We start from the raw sequence: 20,149 nt of genomic DNA on the forward strand, positions 1-20,149 counted from the left end.
TATTATTAATCACCATTTCATAACATGTTGTTCTGAAGTGGTTATCAAGGGAAGTAGCATAGCTGGTTGGGGTAGAGGACGTGTAAATGACACCTTCTCTCTTCAATTGCCATAGGCGCTACTTCTTGAAGCTGCAAAAGATGGGAGTCCTCTATCAAGTCGAAGGTGACCTGCTATCCACCTAGGCCTCGGCATGTCAATATATCTGATTTGAATTCGATATCCGACGTATTCGATTCAAAAAAATCAGATATGAAAAAAAGTTTAATATCCAATTAAGAAATCGGATTGGATTTGGATTTAATAAATGACATCCGACCGGATTTAGATTCGGATTTGGATATACAAAAATAGCTGATCGGATTCAGATACGAATTCGAATAGGATTCATTGTTAGACAAATATTCTGTATCTAATGCTATTAAATTTTGAAAATTGGCAAAATCTGGATCAGATTCGGATTGTAAATTCGGATTTTGGATTCGGATGTGACTTTTATTTGTTTAAATTCAAATCTGAATTCAAATCCGAATATGTAAATATCCGAAAAAAAGCATATATGATTAAGGATATATCTGATCTGAATCTGATCTGTTAACATCCCTACCAAGGCCCCGACGCTTAGAGGCAGGAAGAATTGGAGGGGGAGGGAGGAGGAGGAGATGCCTTCAGGCCTTTTTTTTTCGCCTTTTTTTTTCGGGTGGTGGGTTGTCAAGCCTCCGCCCACCCGTAAATGCTTATTCTATTTAAACAAGTGGCAAAGAAATCGTTTTGGGTGCAAATCATAGCTGACAAAATAAAAAGCTGATCCAAATATGACTGATATATAAATGAAGCTTTGAAGTAAGCAACAAGTGCTCAAAAAAAAGAAATACTCCTGTTGTAGGTGAAACTTGAACAAAGTAAGCAGTGACAGAGAAAGGTACATACAGGGAAAACAAGCTTTTATGTCTTCATTTTTTTCTTGTCCTATAATCATTTACAATTTTACACCATTATTAAAGAAAGATGAAAAGCACAAAACTCAACGGCTCACAGCGCATCAAAATGTAATGAGTGAAGATTTAGTTTTATTTCAAAAGTTATGATATTATTTCCAAAACTATGGCATCAAATATAGTTTGGAACAACAAAACTATATTAAAATATTGTTTCTTCATTATGTGTACCAAGTGAAATCTTTATTTTTCTTCGACCCTGGGGATACGACCAAAATGAGTGGGGCACCATTATTTACCTAACCGTTTGTTTAATAGTGTAAAGTTGGGATAATCTTGTACTAATGATCTTCTAAAAAGAAATAAGCCTTTTTCTCATATACCTTGAAAGGGCGGGGATTTGGTATTAGAAAATGAACATTTGTTTCTATTGCAAGTGTAAAACAAACATGAAGTTTTATGCTTTTCAGTAGGTATTTGGAGGTTTCAAGAAGCTTCCAATGCCAATATTAAAATAGTGAATGACATCCCAACTAACCCCCCTAAAAGCTGTGGACCTCAACTTACATTCGTAGTCTTTTAATATTACCTGCAATGTAACCCTTTTTAGAACTACGCTCTAGAATCAATCTTTCAAAGTTCTTTTAATAAAGTTAAGTCACAAAGTTGTGATTCTTTGATTTAAAAAAAATTGACAGTGGCTTTTGGTTTGATTCATTTGAATGTGAAGAAGTTTTTATATTGTTCAACGCTCAACAGTTTGAAAATGATGAGTTTCAAAGCCTTTTTTTTATGCCTTCAAGGTCAAATTAATTACCAACAAGCCTATTCTACATTATCGGACCATAAAGATCGATCAAATACATATTAAAGCTCCCGGTCCGAGCCCTTCACACGTTATAGCTGATGTTAAGGATATGAACATAAACCAGATGTTCGATTTGATTGGAATACAAGTAATTAATCAATCTGCCAGGGAAATCCATGTCCAGTTATTAACTAAGTTTCCTTTTGGTATAAGATTTCTCTTACCAAATATGAAAGATATCTATTTTCGAGGGAGTTGGCACAACCGACGGCCATCTTCATTTTGAATTCTCATAGTGTCAACTGCTAGTTATGAAAGAAGAGAATTGATATGCAAGTTGAAGCATAGTGGAGGTATCACCCGAAGCACCAAAAGCAGCCTTGGATCATGAAGAATAGGAGAAGTTTTTAGCTTTTTACTCAAATGGTAAGATTTCTTTCTGCTCACGTAAATGATGGCTAACTTTGACATCATGAATACATGCAATTATGTAAAGTATATTAAAATGTAATTTAATTTGTATTGTTTTGTTATACATTCAAATTGGAGTGGGACATCATGTTAAATTAAGCAATGCGTAGGCTGGGTTAATAGCTATATTTGATCCATTCACATCCATAATTGAGCTGATTGCCCACTAACCTAACCCAGTTAGGTAGGCTCAAGTAGTAATCTGACTTGACCCGACCATACTTAAAGCCTAGAGAGAATCTGCACATTTCAAATCAACCTTCTTCTGGGTGCGGCCCGGCCTCGAGCCCCTTGACCTGAACCAGGCCAAACCTTCCCTATCCTGGTGTTGGGCCTTCCTGGTAAAGACCGGATCAGGATCCGATCCGGGTCCATATCCACGTCTAACCGCTCCCTCCCCGCGAAGGCTGCACGCCTTGACATCCTCAACTAACGGACGAAAATTCAAAATAATACGGGAGAGAGAGAGAGAGAGCGCTTGTTTCCCCACCAAATCTGAAGAATATGAAAGAAAAAAAAAAAGATTCAGAGATGTCGACTCGCCGTTTTCTTTATTTTTGGGGACTCCATGAGAGAGATTGGTGGTTGGTAGTGAGGATGCTAAATGATGACGGGGATGATGATAGCGGTGCTGGTAGTTGACGATTTCAATCATCATGGTCGTCGTCTCTTCGTTGCTCCGATGCTTCATATGAAGATAAAGATAAGGGGGAGGAGCCGCTACCAACCGGAGACAAGGGGCAGGCCCTACTTTTCTGGAAACCCCAAGTCGACCATCTTCCCTCCTTTATCTTTTTCTCCTCCCAAGCGGCAGATATTACTACCATTTGTGGAAAATCCTGCGGTTTGTGGTGCCTAGTTCTGTTGGATTTTCCCGGATTTTTTCTGGGCTTTCAGCAGTCCAACTGGTGGTTTTCCAGAGGAGGTAGACAGTTGGAGTCCCTCTTGGTTGGCAGAGTACTCGGGTTCCGGTTCGTTCCGACGGGAGGGAGATGGGGAGATGCGGAGCCGCTTCTTTTTCTCATTATGCTGGCCTGATTGGCTTTCTTCTGTGTTCCGCGATTATGGTCGAAGCACAGACTGGTAATTGCGCTTGGGATATCAACACCATCGCTCCTTCGTTAAATTCCTCTGGGTGGACTTGCAGATCAGTTTGGAATTCCTTCAATCTTGGAGTAAGTGTTGCTTCATTTATGGTGTTGCTTCATTTATGTACTGAATCCGCATAACAAAGTCGAATTGTGTAGTGACAGGAACAATGCCTGCATTTCAGGATTCTTGGTATATATATATATATATATATATATATATATATATATATATATATAGAGAGAGAGAGAGAGAGAGAGAGAGGAATTGAAGCTAATTAGCTGTCTCGGTGGGCTGGATGGTTTTTTTGTTTTTGGCTTGCTAAAAACTGTTGCAAAAAAGTGTATTGGAGACAACCAATTGCTTGGCCATGGCTTTATGCGATAGAATACACCTTTTGAAATGGTTTTAGTGCAAAAAAAAAAAACCAACTGGTCATAAACGTAGCCAGCTGAGATTTTATATATATATATATATATATATATATTTATTTATTTATTTATTTATTTGAAATCAGCTAGCTGCCAAATGTTGCTGAATGACAATATTTAAAAAGTGCTGCCAAAAACACCATGCAATAGAAGCATTAGCAAAGATTTATGATTTGTTGCTAAAAGAAGTCATTAAATTAGCATCAGCCACGGTTTACGATGATTTTAACTATAAATTTTCAACTTTTAACCATATGACAACTTTATGACACATGACAACATTATATATATAAAAGATGAAAAAAAGGAGCTGAAATCCTCTTATCAACTTGACATCAGACATTGTACTGTAAGAGGTCATAGGATTTCTTCATGCAAACCCACATGAAGAAATCGACAAATCATGAGCACTTGCATTTCATCGACATGGTTTATATGGTTCGTAGATTAACGTGTGAAGCAGTCTTTCAGAAAAGTTAGACAGTTGCTACTTTTTTTATGAGTTTGACACTCTTTGTAACAATCTGTTCCATATATATATATATATATATTTGCCGATTGAAATATGCAGTGTAAACTCCACCTTTACCAACCGGAAAAGTCTTCCCTTTTATTCTGTTTTGGTGCAAAAGGTACCCATCAGTTTTCTCTTTGAAAGGCGAGCTGGGCTTAGGCAGACACCTATCAGGTAGCTATGTCAGCAGAGATGCACGTTGGGTATTGGGCCCATGACATTCTTCAACTTGAAGGCCTTAAAATCCGACCACTTCGTTAGATGGAAAGAGCTATTTTGGCGCACAAACGCATAAAGATATTGAACTCTAGTGCTCATTTAACTTGAAGGTTTTAAGCCAACTTTGAGGCTTCGTCAGGGGGATGGATTCCTGATGGGCAACGAAGTAATAACTATTGAACTGCCGTAGAGACACTAGCTTAGTTTTTGAGAAATAGGAATGCCTGTAGTCCTCATGTTGTTGCTGACATTATTGCAGCGATGGAAGGTCGGAGCTCACATAGCAGAGATAGTAAGGATTTAATTGATCTTTTGTCATCTTTAACAGAGGAATTGTGGATTTTGTGCGCAGAAACCTGAATATTTGTGTGTTGTTGCTATGAGGATGAATCAACTTGGTGAAAGGCAGTCGAGCATAAGCCACCGGATTCACTTCCTTCACTTGTGGAGTTGTATAGCCATACATTCAGAATAAACCATTAGAACCTTTTTCGGCGATGAAGTAGTCTTACATTGCCTTCTCTCATGTTCCTCTTTGAAGTGAATAATCCAAACTAAATATTGGTGCGAAGCCTAAAAATGCACGAAGTCAAAGTTAAGATTCAGCTTTCCTAATGCTTTGGACTTTCCCTGAGGCATTATTATTACATTATATGATATATTGTTCATGTTAATGAAACAGCACGACTTTTTCATGTTGTCTCAAATGCTTGATTCCTACATCTCTTGGCCTGCTAGATTGAAGTAAAGAGCTTGCTTGGGGGTTAGGCCCCCTACCTTTATTCCAACAAAATGGCAAGGGAAGGCCAAAACAGACCTCAACAATAAGCACAAAGGATTGACCCAACCCTTCACCAAAAAATGAGGACAAAACATACCCTACAGGCTATGCATATACATTTTCAAGTCAGCAAAATAATCATGAGGATCATTGGCATGCTCCATAATCAAAAGTCTTATATCAACTGTCGCAGCCCCTTGCTCTACAAAAATTCGCATGTGAAATTGATGAAGACACCCAGTTCTTGGCCTGCTAGATTAAATCTTGTCTCTTAAGATTGACATTATTGATTTCAAATAATTCACACTTTTAAATAGGTTTGCATTGTTTGCCTTATTATTTGTTTCTATTTATGAGAGGAACCAGTCCCCTGGACATGTCAAACAATCCTGAAATGCACTTTTACCATGTATTATCCTTATTGTTCCTCAATGTAAAATCCCCAGTCCCCACTTACTCCTTTACTCACCTAATAGTCCTCCGACTACTGCTATGTGGTAGAGTACACACCGCCTGTTTTAGAACTCTAGCCTCCTTCAGCTTGGAGGCTTTAAGCAGTTTACTTAATCAATTATGTGGAGTCTTTATGAGCTTAATGGCGTAGGATTTTGGGTGATGATGGTTTAGGAGAACCAAGCCTTTGGGGTCTCTTTCCCAAATACCTGAATCTTTTCTGGTATGGTAAATATACTATGATTGTTGTGCAATTGGAATTATAAAACAATGATGTTTTGTCAATTGAATTTTTCTGAGTCACCATATAGAACCTTTCAGTTACTTGTTGTCCATTAAAATACATAGGTACCTCTTTAACACTTCATTGCATTGTTCCTATTTCAACAACTAGGCCTGTTCACTTTTTTCTCTTTGCATGTAGCAGTTGGTCCAGTCTAACTTATGAAGTGTTTGTCTGAATCCTTGATAATCATTTTATTTTCTAGGTTAATCAATAGTTCATATACTTTTTTGTACATCTCTTACATTTTTGGAATACAAGATTTAAATACTTGCGATGTTATCCCTGAAAATCTTTGCTACTGTGACTTTAGTTTTTAAACCTCATCCAACTTTTTTTGTGGATGTAGTATACTCTTGTTCAAGGCAACATTTTGAGCATTATACTGTCAGCTCAGTATACGAGTGGGTGGGTCGGCATGGGATTCTCTAAAGATGGAATGATGGTTGGCTCTAGCGCAATGGTTGGATGGATAGATTCACAAAATAAAGCAAACATCAAGCAGTTTTACCTTGGTGCACAAAGCAGTACACAAGTTGTTGCTGATCAGGGTAACCTGCAATTCACTGACTTCACACCATCAGTTGTTCCTCAAGGGACCAATATATACCTCATATTTCAATTGAATTTTTCTGCTCCTGTCACAAGAAAGAACCTTTTATTTGCTGTTGGGAGTGATACTCCTATTCAGAACACATTGACTCAACATTCTGATAAGATCTCGATCTCGTTGGACTTCTCTGCAGGTTTGGTTTTCTTTTTCCTTTTCTCAATTGTTTACTATAATATGTCTGCATGTTAAAATTGACAACGTTATGTATGGAACTTGGCGAATGGATTTCCAACTATGTCACATGGGTACAGGTTAGACGTGGGTACCTGTGCAGTGAAACATAGCTGTATACATATATATACACACACGCACACACACACACATGTGTATACATACATACACACACACACACACACACACACACATATATATATATATATATATATATATATATATATATATACACACACACACATGATATGATATATGTATAACAATAATAAGATTTCAATGAGACGAACACCTATATTGGTTATTTATATTCATAAAATATAAATTACTAAACAGGAAGTACCAAAATAGACCAAAAAACATAAAATATAATTTTGTTGTATCACGCACCTGCACCCATGTCCAGCCATGTGAACAAGAGTGACGTGTCCTTCCAGGTGTGTCCATGTGATGTAAATTTCCAAGAACCAATCTTCGTCCTCTTATTTTGCATATCCCTTGATATATGATTTCTTGCAATGCTTTGTCAGACATTCTTTGAAAAGGTTCACTTCATTCTTTAAATTCAAGCTTTTTTTGTGCTGATCAGGTGCGCATATGTGTTTTGTCAATATTATTTATTTTAAACATTTTGCTTATTTATGTACTTCAAATTGCTTTTCCTGTCCTACAATGTATGCAAACCAAAATTATTGACTTCAGAAAATGAGGGTATTCAAGATGAGAAAGAGACCTTTTACACACTATTCAAAGATCTTTCTAATGATAATGGAGAAAGATAGGAACTATGAATTTGTGAACAATGAGTTGAAATATAAAGAAGATTATGTGCTTAAAATACTATCTGGAATACACGTAGATGAGAGTTAAGTCTGGTCTAGTGATGATCGCAGGTACCACACGCACCATGAGGCTTGGAAAGCAAGGCCCTTCTTAGGAGTTATGAGATGCACTATTTTGGAAAAAGGAGTTGAGCTTCCATTGCAACAGAAGCATGTTTCCCATTGAAAGGACGTGCTTTCTTTGAAAGGGAATGGGCTTCCCTTTTAAGTGGAAGGATGTCTTACAAAAAGTTTAGAGTTGAAAACTTGAGTGTTTTTTCTTTAGTAGAAAGGAAAATTATATTTTTCCCTTCCTACTTGCTTCATAGTCACTTCTTAATTTGCTTCCTTCTTTTCTAATTTGCTTCCAGTCCACTTCATGATCCTCTTATGGTTTTATTGCTGGTTTGCTTCTTGTTTGTCCCTATTCCTACTTTTGATTCACTTCCAGCTTCCAATTTTCAAATTGCTTCTTGCTCCCACTTCCACTGTTGGTAACTCTGGTTATTGTTGTCCCTGCCTATGGAGTACACAACGTTTGTAACTGCTTTATATCATGCAACAGCACAAAAACTCTATAAGCGAAGATGGCTTGAGTTTTTAGTGACTCATATGCCTAGATGTCCTTCGACTTCACATATTGTGTCATAATTGTTCCAAAAGTTAATGAAGCATTCATATGCCATAGAGAAATACACTTAAATCTCATAACTTATATTTCCTTAAAAACTAAAAAGATGCATCCATAAAATGATTCAGTGTCATCAATTCCGTGGTGTTATATCATTAAAAGAACCAGTTTTCCTCATCAAAATTATTGTCACATATATTGTGCGTGGGTATTATACAACGAGAAATTTCTCGGGTATAATACGGCAAAGTTGTATATCTCGAGAAAATCTCGGCAATTTTTAAAAAAATTTAAAACATTTGATAAATCTTGAAAATTATAAAAAATAAAAATTAATAAAAAATACAAAAAAAAACGTTTATAATACGTTTTTTTCACATTTTTTTTATTTTCTGGTGTTTTTAAAAAAGACGCGTCTAATTGCAGTTTTATACGACTGACTTATTTCTCGGGTATTATATGCATTTTTTTTTAATAATACGCATTTTATGTGACAACAGTAAAGGATTCAAAATAATGAGTATGTATAAAAGACTACAATTACCTATCTTTAGAGAGGATATGCATATCTTTTAGCCTATCCAAGGATCTCTTGGCAAAGGTTTTTGTTCAACCAATGGGAACTTTATCTACATGGTAAGTTAATTTTACCTTTTTTTATGTTTATGGAGTTCAAGGAAGTGTTATTGAACAAGTTATGTGGATATGAGGAGATTGACACACCTGTGTATGTGAATGAACATTCCCCACTAATCCTTGTTTTTTGACTTGTCTGTATATTTTCTATACATCAAGAACACCACTATCACTCTTGTAATTTGTTTAATAGAAAATATGTGTTAGGTTAGAGTTTTCCTCTGCCATCAATTTTAAGTTGATAACCTGTATCAGACAGGACCTTCTCACTGCAATTTTGTCTTTTTTCACTATAATGTTTTCAACAAAAACATGTCTCCAAGACTACAACAGATCACAACAACAGCTTATTGGGTTAAGACAAAGAGAAAATGAGTTACAGTCTTTGGAAATGTGATTTGAACAAATCCATTTTGAAACTCGTCGGGAAGGGCCGATTGTGAGCATAGAGCGAGGGAGCGAGAGAGCGAGAGAGAGATGTCACAACAAGGTCGGTTATTACTTTCCAGTTTCCATTGCTTAGCCTTAATCCCAACTGGTTTTCATTTTTCTTCACCAAATTACTCTTGGACTGGCATTTAATGACCAACAAGCTAATAAAAAATAACCAATTGGTGTGATTTTAAAATATTCTTTATGACCATTTCTCAACTAGATTGATCATGTTCTCTTCTTGCTATTTTTTCTTAATTAAATTATCTTTCAAATGGTTTTTAAAGGTTAAACCATATAAAGCGACTATACGGTACTTGTTGGATCATTAACAACTATTTGCAGATCAAGTTAGATCAGCATGGCCTGCAACTCATCACATGCATGCAAAAGCTTCATTATATATGTCACATGTCCTCTGTGGTACATAGGATTTTTCTTTAAATTATGTCTCAAATGGTTTTTAAAGGTTAAACAATATAAAGCGACTATAAGGTACTTGTTGGATCATTAACAACTATTTGCAGATCAAGTTAGATCAGCATGGCCTGCAACTCATCACATGCATGCAAAAGGTTCATTATATATGTCACATGTCCTCTGTGGTACATAGGAATTAGTTAACATGTAGCTTGATAATTAAACACCAATCGTGTATATGTATTTAGCCCCATTTATCTATCTTTTGACTCGTAAATGAGAAAAGGGGTTTTAATAAGTATCTGATGTTGTGCCCAACCATTTTTATTCTTCCAGCCATTTTAAAGCATGGATTTGTGAGGCATAGATATTGACAAGTGTGAAGATAGGAGTGGAGATAGGTCATTTTGCACTGCTTCTTAAAGAGGATGTTAACAAATCCACACTCATCTCCATCTTACGTATCTGCTTCAACTATATTCCATCCCTATCTCTTCTCCTGCTCCCAGATGAAGCCATATTCTAGACGCATTATTCATTAAATTATTGTCCTACAGGTACCTTATCTGCCTCGTCTTATCCCAGCCAACTGAAGAGGAGCCACGGAATTTTGGCTATACTCGGGTGGGGGGTGCTTCTCCCTATAGGAGTTATAATTGCAAGATACTGTAAAAAGTGGGACCCTCTCTGGTATTACCTTCATGCTGCAATTCAATGTCTAGGATTTACTATTGGGCTGGCAACTGTGATAGCGGGTGGTGTGCTGTATCAAAAGTTGAAGGTCAATATTCCCACACACAGAGGCATAGGGATATTTGTCTTTGTGCTTTCTGTTCTTCAGGTTTGTAATGTTCTCTTTCTCTTGGACCTCATTTGGCATGTTTCATTCATTTGAAAAAATCTGAATTTGGTGTATTTCCTTTGGTGGTTCGGTCTCCCTCAAATGTTTCTTCTGTTTTAGAATGTGCCGACTTGCTTATTTCACCCTTGGTCTCTGATGAGAGCTTGACATTCTGGCTTTTGGGATACAAGTTCTTTTGCCAGTTTTCCAGTTCATCATTCCTTTAATCTTGTTTAACATGCATTTGTCATTTCTTGTGAAGTTTCTAGTTTCTTGATTTGATATTTGTGCTCGGATGATACTTGGCTATTCTTATTTCATGTCAGAATTTTTGTTGTCATGTATTACTGATTTGTCATGTTTATCCATCGAATACGACATCATTACCATAACTTTATGTAGAATTCCTATGAGTTGAAAAGATTTTCTTGGAAATAGTCTTCTTGTGTTGGATAGAGAAATTTCAGATAGTAATCAGCTAATTTAGATAAAATCATGGAAATTAGACGCATTTGGAGGTAGTACCAAATGAGATCCTAGTGTGTGATCTTTTTTTGGGATTCTAGCCACTGTAAGTTCAGTGTGGTACATATAGTGTTAGTCCACATGTCAAATTGGAAAAAAAATCGAAACTCATGGGAATTAGCTCTTTCCCTTCTAGTACTTATCCGCATTGCACTTGGCATACAAAGCACTGAAAGAAAAGAGCAGGTTCATGACTTTGCTGTGTAAAGACTTTTGTACCATTCCACTTGCTTTTGCGAGCTCTGGACTGCTGCTTTATCAATATCTGCACATATCAGCCACAACACAGCAAACTGGTGTGAGAAAGGGTTCACAATGGCCCTTTCCAGATATCAGCCACTTTGGGGCTCCTATTCAGCCAAATTGGCCTACATTGTCTAATGCAGCCTTTATAGGCCAGTGTATCAATTGATTAATATTTAAGGAGTACCTTTTACTTTTTAATTAATTTCTTATGGCTGATAGAGCCCTGTTCAGGCTGATCGCCTATTGCCAAGACCAGATTTAGTTAGCCAGATCCAGTAGGGTAAAATGGGTCCAAATTCCACTGGACTTAGGCTTGGTATAAACTATAAAGTCTAGGTTGACCAATTCCGAACATGAATACAAGGTCTATAAGGATCCAACCCAATTAATGCAATGTTCCTATCTTGCCTCTGGTTGGTCTGGATTCAATTTCAGAAATTCAAGTCTGAATCCAAATCCAATTGCAGAAGATCCAAATAAGTCGAACCTGGTAAATGGTGAAACATACCTCAATCTGAATTTCTTACTTGATTACATCCGTACTTGAAATTCTAAAAATTCTGTCATGTGGCCCCTGTATTGGAAGAAGTTAAACTACTCCATTTAAGCTGTTTTGAGTACACCTTCCCCTCCAATAGCATCACAGGAATGTGCATGTGGGACTCACCAAGAACTGTGGAGCTCACCCAATGCACTGTGTTTTTATAGGAGGGAAAATACTGAAGAACTCTCTTTGAGTACACTTGTCTAACTAGGTGACATATTTTAGGAAAATAATGTTGTGAGGGCCACTGATTCATCAAAATACTAATGAAGTCTTATAATAGTGCCAGCTAAAGTGTGTCCTGTTTGATACCTGAACAAGGACCTCAAGATGATGACTCCTTAAATAGGACAAGTATTTTCATGAATAAATCATGTTGAGACTCCTGCGGTACTATCTCTTGGTGGAAGCAACAGGGCTCAGTTGTAAACTTAGAACTTAGAAGACAGTGAATGGCAAGAGCAAGAAATCTGTGTTTGTTTTTTTCTACTAGTTTGCATGCATGCTATAGCTTCTGTTTTCATTTGCTTGCAATATTTTATCACAAATTCCTGTGTACACATTAGTGTGTTTTCATGGTGGACAATGGGACAATGGCTATGAATAGAACTTTACATTATTTACGTGATCTGTCGGCACAAAGTTGTCGATGGAGCAGATTAAAGTTCAAATATCAATATCTTAGGTTGGGAATTTTATTTATGTTTTGTATGGTACTAGCTAGAAAGGATGGGACAGCAGAAGCAAACTGTCCCTGTTCAGCCTTCAAACGATGCTTTTCATATTCCTTTTAGTGTCATACATATGCACCTTTCCCCCATAGGCATGTCATAGCCTGTTTCCAAATTTCAGTAGTTCCGTGTGCAAGAAGCCAAATTAATTTACTTGAAAGATTACAGATTTAACTGCATCTTCAGGTAACAGCCATCTTCCTACGACCACACAAAGATGCCAAGATCCGGAAGTACTGGAACTGGTATCACCATTGGGTTGGACGAACTGCACTTTTGCTTGCTGCTGCCAATATCTTCATCGGAATTCATGTTGGAAAACCAGGAAAGAGTTGGAAAATTGGCTATGGATTCAATCTCGCTTTTTTGTTTCTAGCAGTTATTTTTCTTGAGGTCATCCTATGGATCAGACGGTTCAAGAAGTCTTCTGGATCTCCAACACCTCAAATGCATCCAGTCTAAGCTGCATGGACTGTTGATTTGATTGTCAAATTAAATTTTGATGTACACACAGTGATATACATTGCAGATGTTAATTTTAGCTTTCCCATATCTGCCTTAGTATTAATTCTGTATTGTTTTCCATAACTCTCATGTAGATTGATATATGTTTTAAGAAATGGGAGGAGCTACCATCCTTGTTTGTCTTTCCCATTTTCCTCTGCCCAACTTCACATGAAACCAATGGAACTCAAGATCATTTGTTCATGGCCTGGTCAAACTTGTAAAAGCAAATCTCTCACTTGTCAGGACCTATATGGAAACTAAATCCTAAATTTTAAGAATTCTAACATGACTTCGAGGTTTATCACCTCATTGAATGCTCAATAGGAGAGATGTACCTGGAAATTAAGGTTGTCCCATTAATTTGTTGCCAAGATCTTAGATCCTAGCAATTGATTGTTAGGATAACCCAGGAAACTTCTTTCACATAATTTAGACACGCATATACACACATACAATTGTCATAAATATGACGATTATGTCTTGAAAATATCAGATATTTTTGAGAAAAAGAAGAAACCACTATTATTGGAAAAATATATTGATATTCAAAACATCATACATAAAAACATAGCAGCGATAATGCAGTATTTTGAAACTTGCCAATATTCTAAAAGAAAAGTTTCAGGAACTCATAACTTTGTTTTTTTATTTTATATTCTACATTTTTTATTTTTTGAAAAAAAATATTTTCTTTAGATTTTTCTTAGTGAAAAGATATTTAGAAATTTTCAAGGAAAACCTCACTAATAAACAGTTGTAAGGGTATCACGTATACATTGGTGTCTCCAATACTGTAAGTCACGGATATTTCCTTCACCTCTACCTCTCATGTAGTAGTTTTACTGTTTGTTTCAAATTTCTTTCCAGAAGCTGGTAGTTGGAGCTGAGGGTTGGTGGGTCTGTAGGATACATGTACCTGCAAGATGTTTTCAACAGGTTGTTCTGCAGTTTGTGAATGTAGTCAACAGACAATGGTTTGGTGAAAGATTAGATACTGAACAGTTTAATCAATTTGAAGTTTTGTTGCAGAGAATGCAATATCTACTTGCAGAACCTTGTTTCTTTGTGACTAATCACTTCCAATGCCCAAAAAGCCCAAAGGTAAGATCAGCACAACAGAGAGTACCACCAACTCTTGAATCTGGCCACTGATTGAACCAAAGTAGGTCTATGATGAGGAAACCCATACCTGAGTGGGCATCGGTTGATATCAGCCAACCATGCCATTGTTTGCATTGTACTGATCATAAATTATGTTTCTTCCCTTCGTTTTCTTCTCTTTTTTGGATTATCCTCCAGAATGGTTTTATTTGGTTATTTCATCATTCTCTAGCCTTATCAGCAAGTTTTTTTCTTTTTCAAATTTTGTCTTCTACGTTTGAACAAAAATTTCCACAGTTTGCATTAAATAATTTTGAATTGAACAGGATCTATAAGAAATCATCTTTGTCGAAGTAATTTTATAGTAGATCAAATCAACAACAGAACCGTTCATCCTGCTGTTCTTTTCCGATTAGTTAGTGAGGAATGTGACATATTCCTAACAAGTAAAAACAAAACTGCCTGTTGAAACATTCTCTTGGCTAACCGACAATGCACTTTTTCAGGTGTCCTGGATTTATCCAAAGAGTCCACACTTTGCATCCAGTCACTCTGATTTTAACAGGATGAGCAATGGCATCACAACAATTTTTTGTGAATTGATATTTATAACAGAACAAATAGACAATTATAATGCTAGCTGATCGATCCCTATATCAGAGTTGATCAACAATGAAACTAGCAATCCAGGTGCTGTCATCAGTTTGATTAGTTTGAAGAATACGACATATTCCTGTACATATAAGAACTAGTAACATATCTATCGGCCTGGGCTACTCTATCCATCTGAAAAGAAGCTAAAAAACAGCAAGCAGAACAATGAATTTGCAGATGTGGAATCCAAAGCTTCTTTTTCTCTCACTCTTAAGCTAGCTTTCTGACGACATGCACATATATATGAATTCCACGTATGCCAGACCATTTATAACCTTGTTGGTGTAAACCAATCTTGTGGACGTAACTTTGAGCAGGAATTTGGCAACAAAATAACACTGCCATGAGTGTTCTATGAATTTTCCTTAATTTTTGAGATATATTTATGAAACATTAACGCTGTATTCCTATTGCCAAGCACCTCTGAGCATAACGTTGCGGGAAATGCATAAGAAGTCCATCAATTTTATGTTTGGAAATGTTTCTTGAATAATCAAACAATTGACCTCTCCCAATCAACTATTACGTTTAGACAGGTAAGTCACTCTCTAAAAATTTAGATTCGTGTACGTATTGACCTCGACTCTGCAATTGTTGATGCAATCATTTGAAAAATTCCAATGTTTCTTTCGGTCTATGATCTATATTGGTTTTTTTCTTCATTTGTTGTTATCCTTAATTTGCACACTACTTTTCATGGTACCGGGGCTAGGTTTGGTTATATATATATATATATATATATATATATATATATATATATATATATATATAGCGAGAGCGAGAGAGAGAGTTCTTAATGGCAAACCTCTAGTTGGGTGCAGATCATGGATCTCCCACCCACAACAGTGTTGGCAGCGTTGGGGGTTACAAAGATAGATTGGTAGGAAAAATTTTCAACTTAGAGAAGGCAAAATTAAGAGAAACATTTGTGTCGGTCGCCAAAATGAACTATATTCTTATATTATTGTCTGTTACCTCCAACCACAGATAGTCTGTAGTGTAAAAATTGCATTCCTACAGAGAAATCTATGAGAAGTGACATGCAATGAGTTCTTCTAGAATACCCTCTCAAACGAACAAGTTGAAACCAAGGCCTGTAAATTTTAGAAAACTCCAAACTCAATTAGGCGCTTAGTAAGCATGTTCCAGATTTTCTCACTTGTTGCTCCCCTTTGCTTTCAAGGATGGAAATGTGACAATTATTCAAAGATACATTTGGGGAGCCACATATAAGCCAAAGGGGACACCTGCCCCCTAACTTTGAATACTTTTGTATAAATTTTCTATCTACATAACTCCAGGGATAACATGGTGGTGATGGAAGTCTACAAGGAGGTGATAGACAAGCCAAAACAACATCACATAGTGCACTTCTTCACCTACTTGTTGTTCACTGCATACTATTATATCTAAAGGAAATCCAATCATGGTCACTTCTTATGAAGATAATCGGCACAGTAGCGCCATTAGATACAGATACGAACTGGGCAGGAGCAGAAAATCAATTGTGAGCTATTGCGCATTAGTGAGAGGAAACTTTAGTAATAGATAAAAGCAAAATTATAATAAATGCCATAAGCAACACAAATCCACTGAATTAAGATGTGATGAACCAGACAAAAATACAGACTTAAAGGAGAAAGTTCAAAGAGAAGAAATTACTACCCTCTAAATAAAAAGCAGTGAACAGTTTGTAGATATTGATCGACGCTAGTGGAGCAAAATGACTCAAAACGCTCAATCATCAAGTTAGGGCTCATTTGAACCTGATGGCCTATTTAACTCAAGGGGGAGCATTGTGAATTCTACAGCTTCACCTTGTCGGTTCGTGCTATGATTGATTGGACCGATACCTAGCCCCTAGATAGCTCTCCTTTTATGTCAACACATTACTTTGTTAATTCGCCACCTTTAACTTTTTTTTTTTTCTTTTCGTCCTTCTTAACTTTCTCTCTTATACTTCTCGCCCATTATGTGTACCACAAGGTCTATATTTTTTGTTCATTTTTTGACATGCGCAAAACAGTGAAGGGTCACTAAAGGAGTGCCTTCGACATCTTTCTACCTAAAAAAAACAGTGAAAAAAAAGACCGTATTAAAAAAGGTACCTTTGAAAAAATATGTAGGCCCTATTTAAGGATGTCAACGGGTCGGATTCTAAATTTCTAATCGGATGTACTCTTATTTGTATATACTTTTTTGGATGTTCACATATTCGTATTTAATACAAATCCAAAAGTCATACTTGAATCCAAAGTCTGGTTTCATCTTCCGAATTGGAATCTGAATTTTGAACCAAATCTGGCTGGTTTTCAAAAGGTAAGAGCATTGCATATAAAATAGTTATTTAAAACCAAATCATATGTGAATTTGAATCCAAGTCCTGTGGAATTATGTATATTTGAATCCGGTCCGATCGAATGAAATCCAGATCCGAGCTGATAGAATGAAGTCCGGATCTGATCCCATTTCTTAATTGGATACCCATTTTTTTTCATATCCATTTTTTTCAGAATGGTTTGTTGGGATATCTTATTCAAATCGGCTATATTGACAAGCTTGTGAACTTCTTTCCATTATTAACAGTAAATGTCTATTACGGTACATGTGGATTTTCCATATCAAATAATTTAGTCACAAAGTTGGATTGCTGCAAAGGTCTATGGTGTTCGTTCGGTCATCATAATGACTTTAGTCTAATTATTATATGTAGTCTGACATTATTATGTGTAGCTTCCAAAAGAAGGATGGCCCATGTACCGACGTGAAAAATACATTTTTGCACAAGGAATTAAGACTTCCATATGGAAATTCATCTTGAATATCCTTTCGGGTGAGCAGGAGGATTAGTCCTACAGCCCCAACAAGAACTGAAACCCCCTTCCTTTCTTCCCCTTTCCCCTAAAATCCAGAGTTGTGTTGATATCTTCATATGTTTTAACTTGCAAGTAGAGACCTACCCCCATTTTTATGATACAAGAGAACAACCTCCACGGGTTAAACTAGAGACATACTGCATAATGCATTCCAACCCACCCCACCCGTCAGAGGGCATCTTAAATATCCTCTAAAAAAAACAAAAAATATGATACATATATAAATTGTCTTAAACCAGTTTCGATTTGCTTGGTTCGCCAAACTCAATATTGAGTTGGTCGGTAAGATTGGTTTTAAATGCAATCCTGTTGACTGCTCTCCTGTTTTCAATGACTAAAATTTTACAATTATGCTGATCGTATGCACTAGCGGAAGCAGAATTTTTCTTCGGTTGGAGCACTCATTCAATACCTTTAATTTGTTTAGGGTACTTGTATTTTATATCAAAACATTAACATACACATTAAATTAATTTTGTGAGCAACCAGCCACCATGTGGCTCCGCCATTGATCGTATGTGCATGCACGATATCATAGTGACTAAAGACTGAGAAGATGATAGACATGCTGAACCAACATCTCAAACTGCAGTTTGAGACCAAAGACCTCGGCCTCTTGGATATATATATATATAATTCTTTGTCTGCCAGATGAAAATGCTCTCTAGATCTTTCGAAAGTGCCGACAAAATGGAAAGATTCCATTAAACAAAAGTTTTGGTGACAAATTGTCACCACAGTGCTATAATGGCAAAACAAGAAAGAAAATAAAAAAGAAGGAAAAGAAAGAAAGAAAAAAAAAAAGAATGAAGAAACAAAAAGAGAGAGAAAACCAAAGAGAAGATGGCAGTTAAGGGTGGAGTCAGAAATTTTTGGTTAGGGTAGACAAACTATAGTTATAGTTTCAAAATTTTAATGGGAACCAAAATATAAGTTTTCAAAATGTCTACCAGTAGCCAATGAGCCAAAACCGCCAAACTAAAATGAGGTTACCGTTTGCAATGCAGATTAGCTTAGAAAAATTAAATGCTCACTTGAAATGTTATTATTTGATTAATAAAACCAGAACAATAATCAATTAAGGCAATTTGATGGGCGTCCAAGGAAATCAATAGGAATCTTTTCCTGGAGTGGGTTCGAGGGTGGGGTGGGTCCGCAAGCATTATTAAGCCCACCCTAGTCCACATGTTTTCTCGTGATTATGATTCGAATAATTCATATTTAATAACTTTTTATGCATAAGGATCCAGCATGATGTATCGGCCGTTCCTGTTGCGATCTCTCAGTATTTCCCAGAATTTCTAATTGCTTCTATGAGTGTTGCCAAATTTACAAAGTGCGGTAGGGGTTGCTTGGCAGCAATTACACTTTGTGAGTATTTCATTAACGACTTAAAGTTTAAGATAGATTCGTAGAACACTTGTTCTAGTGCTTCATGAATTAACTCCACTTTTAAGACAAATTCATAAAACACTCACATAATGTCTCTGCTATCAAACGACATCTAAGAGGTCAGGAGGTAGAGACACTCTTGAGTGTCCCATGATTTGATGATTATACATCAATTTTAAAATAAATTCATGAGGTACTGGGTTTAGTGTTCCATGAACCTCCTCTATTTTTAAGAAAGATTCATTGGACACTCCCAAACAACCTTAACTTAAGAATGCAATTGATCGAATCATAATATATCTTTTACCATATTTCGAATTATTCAATATTAGGATTTGAATGCAACTTAAAAACTGGATGCAAATTTCCAAAAAAAAAAGAAAAGTCTACATCATCTTTGAACTTGACTTATAAATCCACCATATAAGTCTGATCGGATTCGATATTGAATCTCAATTTCACTTTTAAATGCATAATCCGAATCTGAAATGCATTACGTTATGTTAAGAACCGGCTTTTAAAAAGCATGGGTATTGGACAGAGGATATTAATTTGATATTGAATCTGAATCTAAATCCAAAATTAATCTCTCTTCAAAACCGAACTTTGACCCAACTGTATCTTATTTCTTAAATCTGAGTCTAATCACAATTTGTTAATCAAATCTTAAATTTTTTTCGTATCCGACTTTTTCGAAGCAATTTAGTTGAATATCTGATTCGAAATCCAATCCATTGACATCTCTAGCCTAACCCAGAATTTATAAGAGAGTTGAGAATATAATGCATTTTTTATTAAATGTTTAAATTATTTATTACTAATTATTAATTTAAAATAAATTCCACCGATACGGTTTAGTGCATCCAGACGATGGACGTCGTTTTCTAAGATTTTCTCCGTACCAGATGAAACCGATATTTACAACGTTAGTTTGCACGACTGCTCAAATGGCAGCCTTAAACTTTTGTGTCCCCCACGATGGGGATCACATAATCGAATACTATGTTCCATGGCGGCTCCA

At 36.3% G+C, this 20,149-nt stretch overlaps 1 protein-coding gene across 1 annotated transcript; it reads left to right on the forward strand.

Annotated features, from left to right (window-relative positions):
* The first annotated feature begins 2,714 nt into the window (after positions 1-2,714).
* LOC116267337 (cytochrome b561 and DOMON domain-containing protein At3g61750) lies at positions 2,715-13,248 on the forward strand. Its single transcript, XM_031649022.2, has 4 exons — positions 2,715-3,392; positions 6,337-6,733; positions 10,269-10,552; positions 12,785-13,248. Exons 1-4 carry the CDS (start codon positions 3,210-3,212, stop codon positions 13,058-13,060), a joined length of 1,140 nt encoding a protein of 379 aa, XP_031504882.1. The 5' UTR covers positions 2,715-3,209; the 3' UTR covers positions 13,061-13,248.
* Positions 13,249-20,149: the final 6,901 nt, after the last annotated feature.

This window comes from Nymphaea colorata, chromosome 13 (genome assembly GCF_008831285.2).
Source record: "Nymphaea colorata isolate Beijing-Zhang1983 chromosome 13, ASM883128v2, whole genome shotgun sequence".
Classification (NCBI taxonomy): domain Eukaryota; kingdom Viridiplantae; phylum Streptophyta; class Magnoliopsida; order Nymphaeales; family Nymphaeaceae; genus Nymphaea; species Nymphaea colorata.

Coding starts and splice junctions, on each gene's coding strand:
- LOC116267337 (XM_031649022.2), top strand. CDS start 3,210: ATGGGGAGATGCGGAGCCGCTTCTTTTTCTCATTATGCTGGCCTGATT. Junction 3,393..6,336: donor GGAATTCCTTCAATCTTGGA/GTAAGTGTTGCT, acceptor TTGTGGATGTAG/TATACTCTTGTTCAAGGCAA. Junction 10,553..12,784: donor TTGTGCTTTCTGTTCTTCAG/GTTTGTAATGTT, acceptor CTGCATCTTCAG/GTAACAGCCATCTTCCTACG.